The sequence below is a fragment of the Triticum urartu genome, chromosome 5A (genome assembly GCF_056163025.1).
Source record: "Triticum urartu cultivar PI428250 chromosome 5A, HENAU_Tu73, whole genome shotgun sequence".
Taxonomy (NCBI): domain Eukaryota; kingdom Viridiplantae; phylum Streptophyta; class Magnoliopsida; order Poales; family Poaceae; genus Triticum; species Triticum urartu.
In genome coordinates this window covers 19,008,597-19,012,819 of record NC_141877.1, presented here as the reverse complement: position 1 = coordinate 19,012,819, position 4,223 = coordinate 19,008,597, and the positions used below count along the sequence as shown (strand labels likewise).

The following is a 4,223-nucleotide window of genomic DNA, read 5'->3' as shown; positions in this document are numbered from 1 at the left end:
GAGGTAAAGAATTATATATAGGAAGTACTATTTCGGGTATCGGGACGAGTTTCGGAGTCACCGGTATTGTACCGGGACCACCGGAAGGGTCCCGGGGGTCCACCGGGTGGGGCCACCTGTCCCGGGGGGCCACATGGGCTGTAGGGGGTGCGCCTTGGCCTACATGGGCCAAGGGCACCAGCCCCAAGAGGCCCATGCGCCTAGGGTTTCAAGGAGGGAAGAGTCCCAAAGGGGGAAGGCACCCCTAGGTGCCTTGGGGAGGAGGGATTCCTCCCCTTGGCCGCACCCCCCTAGGAGATTAGATCTCCTAGGGCCGGCGCCCCCCCCCCCCCTTGGCCCTCCTATATATAGTGGGGAGATGGAGGACTTCTGACCTTGATCTTTGGTGCCTCCCTCTCCCTCTTCAACACATCCTCCTCCTCCATAGTGCTTGGCGAAGCCCTGTCGGAGTACTGCAGCTCCATCAACACCACGCCGTCGTGCTGCTGCTGGAGCCATCTCCCTCAACCTCTCCTTCCCCCTTGCTGGATCAAGAAGAAGGAGACGTTACGCTGACCGTACGTGTGTTGAACGCGGAGGTGCCGTCCGTTCGGCGCTAGGATCTCCGGTGATTTGGATCACGTCGAGTACGCCTTCCTCATCCCCGTTCTTTGAACGCTTCCGCGCGTGATCTACAAAGGTATGTAGATGCAATCCAACCACTCATTGCTAGATGAACTCATAGATGGATCTTGGTGAAACCGTAGGAAAATTTTTGTTTTCTGCAACGTTCCCCAACAAAGCGCACGTGTTTGCCAAGTTGGCAAGCATGAAAAACATGCGAGGCTGCTTTATTACAAGAAATAAAAGAGTTCTTATGAAGATGGGACATGGCGTCACGTCCCGGATGTCCTAAGCGACGATGCCAAAGCTCGGTCGAGGTGGTGGCGAGGAGTCCATGAGCATGGTGGTTGATGATCGAGGACGGGAAGATGTAGAGATCTCCGATGCTATTGCAACGAAGAATCACGGCCTTGGTGCGAAGGTCCTTCACAGAAAAGCCGAACGGGTCAAATTCGATGGAACAGAGATTATCAATAGTAAAACGACGAACAGAAAGTAAGTTCTTGACAATATGAGGTACTAGTAAGACATGTCGAAGAACAAGAGAACGGGCGGAAGCGGGAATATATGCGTGGCCAGTATGAGTGATGGGTAAGGTTGAGCCATTGCCAACAATGGCAAGGGAGGAGGAAGATGAGGGAGATAGGTTGTGAAGCATACCGGGATCGGACGCCATATGTGCGGTGGCGCCAGAATCCATGACCCACTCACCAACGGTCGAAGGGGTGGCGGCGTTGTTCAGGGCAGTAAGGAGGGCGGAGCAATCCCACGCCGGCGTGCCGCCATAAGCAGGTGTCGGTGGAGGATTGGTGCCGAACGCCTGGCCATGGAGCAGGGCGAGGGAGGTGAAGGCCTGGGCCGGTGGCAGCGCTGGAGGCCGCGGGCCAAGCAGACCAGCCCCGGCGTTGGGTCGCATCGCGGGCGGCGCGTGAACCTGCTGGGCGTGCCCGGTGTACGGGTTAAAGTAGAACCAAGGGCCGACGGAGGAGGGCGCCCTGCGCTGGTGTTGGCCGTCACTGAAGTTGGAGCGCCCGCTGCCGTTGTTGCCGCCTCCAGCAGCCTTCTTCTTCCTCCAGTTGTTGTTGTTGCGATTCCCACCAGAAGAGCCACCACCCGTGGTGTTGCCATGGCGAGAGCCGTCACCGCGGTCATTACCACGGTGGTGACCAGAAGGAGCAGAGCCGCCAGCGCCATGGGAGGAGGAGCCGCCGTACAGGGCGGTCTGGTTGCCAAGCGCGATGGAGTTCGCGAGCTGGGTCTCGCGGAGTGTCAGCAGCAACCTCGTCTGGCTGAACGAGGGAAGAGGACTCTGCATAGTCACGATCGTCGTGATGTTGGAGAAGCGCGCGTTGAGCCCACGGAGGCAATTGAGGACAAGGGTCTGGTCAGAGACGGGGGTGCCGACGTCGCTGAGAGCGTCAGAGAGGGCCTTCAGGCGATGACAGTAGGCGGTGATGGAGAGATCACCTTGGACGAGGCTGCGGAACTCCGCCTCGAGATAGACAGCTCGAGTCATCTGATTATCCAGAAAGAGATTAGTGATGAGCGTCCAGGCCTCCTGCGCCGTTTGATCCTCCGCCATGATAATGTCCAGAATCTCATCAGAAATGGACCCGTACAGCCAAGAACGCACGACGTAATCCTCGCGCATCCATTCCGCGGTGCGGTCCTCCTCGGCGGTGGCGGTGTTGACATGGGAGAGAAGGTCGTACTTGCCGAGGAGAACCCTAATGAGCATCCTCCACTTGGTGAAATTGGAAGCCTGAAGGTCCAAGGTAACAGGAACATGTGTGCGGACACTTGCGACGTTGACGGCGGGAGATGCGGTGGCGGGCATGGCAACGGTGGTGAGGGCGCCGGTGGTGGAGGTGGTGGTGGCGGGGAGGGATGGGGAGGTGAGGGAGGAGCTGGTGCTTGGGGAGGTGGACATGGCGGCTGGACCTGGGAGGGGAGGCAGGCGGCTTGGAGGAAGGTTGAGGATCGAGCAAGTCTGATACCAAGAAAACGATTATGCTGTATAACTCACGCACCTTGATGGGCGTCCTTGTATTCACATATAAACGGGTTACATGCCTTGGTAATCAAGGAAAATCAGAAGAAATCCAGACCGAATCATACAACAAATATTCGGTGGGATTTTGTGTAAGTTTCCTATTACATGTGATATGAACAAAAGGAATACTTTAACACATGTGTACCTCCTACCATTCAGGTAAAGCTCCTTGAACTCAAGTTGGTTTAGCTTAGCACCGACAAAAATAGTTGGTTTAGCTTACATCTCAACCGAGATATCATCCTCCTACTTATAGCCGTGTTGCTTTTGCCCTCTGGGTTCAAAAGTAGGTTAAAGTCACCCACTTGTAACCAAGGCCCAACATAGAGATCCCTCACGTCCACCATGTCGTGAAGGAATTTCACTTTTTGTTCATTAAGTTGCTGTCCATACACACCGGTGATCGACCACTCCACGCCATGAGCTGGTTTCACAAGAGCTATTAGTTTACTCTGTGTCGTGCGTGTGTTAGATAACTTGACCACCGTGTCGACCCATGCCAATAGTATTCCTCCCCTAGTCCCCACCGCCGGCAAGAAAAAAAATAGTTGTGAGAGTTTTTACCAAGACATTGTTGCACTACAAGAGTTACGTTTTTCCATTTTTCTCTCTGGGAAGCAAACTATGATAGGAGTCGCTGCCGTCACCACCTGGAGAATCGAGTTGCGATGATCCGGTGAGTTTAAGCCCCTCACATTCGACACGACATGCTTTAGTGGTTCTGCATCCATCCTCAAGGCCCGCCGCATCACCACCACTCTTGCAACCAGGCTAGGTCGCCGCAGCCACCTGCGCTAGTAGTTTCTCCATCGGCATGGCGTCCGGCTCCCACCCATAGGGAGCCAGGATCGCGGAAATATGGCAGTCGGTCAGGGGGTTGTGGTCTGTGCGCCGCCTCTTGGCCGGCAACTTGTAACGACCGATAAGACTGTAACCTTCACTATCTTAATAGAAAAGACATGCAATGCTCATGCATGTTCTTGATGAATAGGTCAACGTAGGCTTCCAAAGCTTCATCCGAGATGAATGCTCCTTCGTTCAAAAGACAAAGTCTCCTGATAAGTACCGCCTAGTGCACGCAGAAATGTGCATGTAAATATTTCATTTTTCTGGTGAGAAACGATCAAAGAATAATCCTGATGGCTCACGTACGACCAGGAGTTGGCCGATGCCGCTGGCGTAGGTGTAGCGGTTCCGGATCATCTTGCAACACACCATGATCAGAATCAGCCGAAGCATCGCACTAGCCGGCCGCCCTCCCGCATCACCGCCACCCTTGGACGCTTGCTGCTGCTGCTTCTATGTGGCGGGAGAGCAGAGCTCGACATGTACCTGTCCATATTCTCTGGAAAGCTTCAGGTGAACACTTGTTGAAAAGCACACGTATAATTAAAAAAAGTTATTTACGTTTTATCTTTAACTAGCTAACACAAATGCATGTGCGTTGTAACGGGATTATAAATGTCTCCATATTGGCGCTGCCTCTTATAGCAAATGAACAGATGGTGCAACACTTGAGAATCAGGCTATAGATATGTGGTAGAGAGAGTCTATCGAAAAGGACCCT

At 53.9% G+C, this 4,223-nt stretch overlaps 1 protein-coding gene across 1 annotated transcript; it reads right to left on the bottom strand.

Annotated features, from left to right (window-relative positions):
- Window positions 1-989: 989 nt before the first annotated feature.
- On the bottom strand, window positions 990-2,543 carry LOC147967572 (uncharacterized). The gene is made up of 2 exons (XM_087523179.1): window positions 1,264-2,543; window positions 990-1,027 (listed from the first exon to the last, which is right to left on the bottom strand). Exons 1-2 carry the CDS (start codon window positions 2,531-2,533, stop codon window positions 990-992), a joined length of 1,308 nt encoding a protein of 435 aa, XP_087379305.1. The 5' UTR covers window positions 2,534-2,543.
- Between the last annotated feature and the right edge of the window lie 1,680 nt (window positions 2,544-4,223).

Coding starts and splice junctions, on each gene's coding strand:
- LOC147967572 (XM_087523179.1), bottom strand. CDS start 2,533: ATGTCCACCTCCCCAAGCACCAGCTCCTCCCTCACCTCCCCATCCCTC. Junction 1,028..1,263: donor ACATATGGCGTCCGATCCCG/GTATGCTTCACA, acceptor TTTTCTGTGAAG/GACCTTCGCACCAAGGCCGT.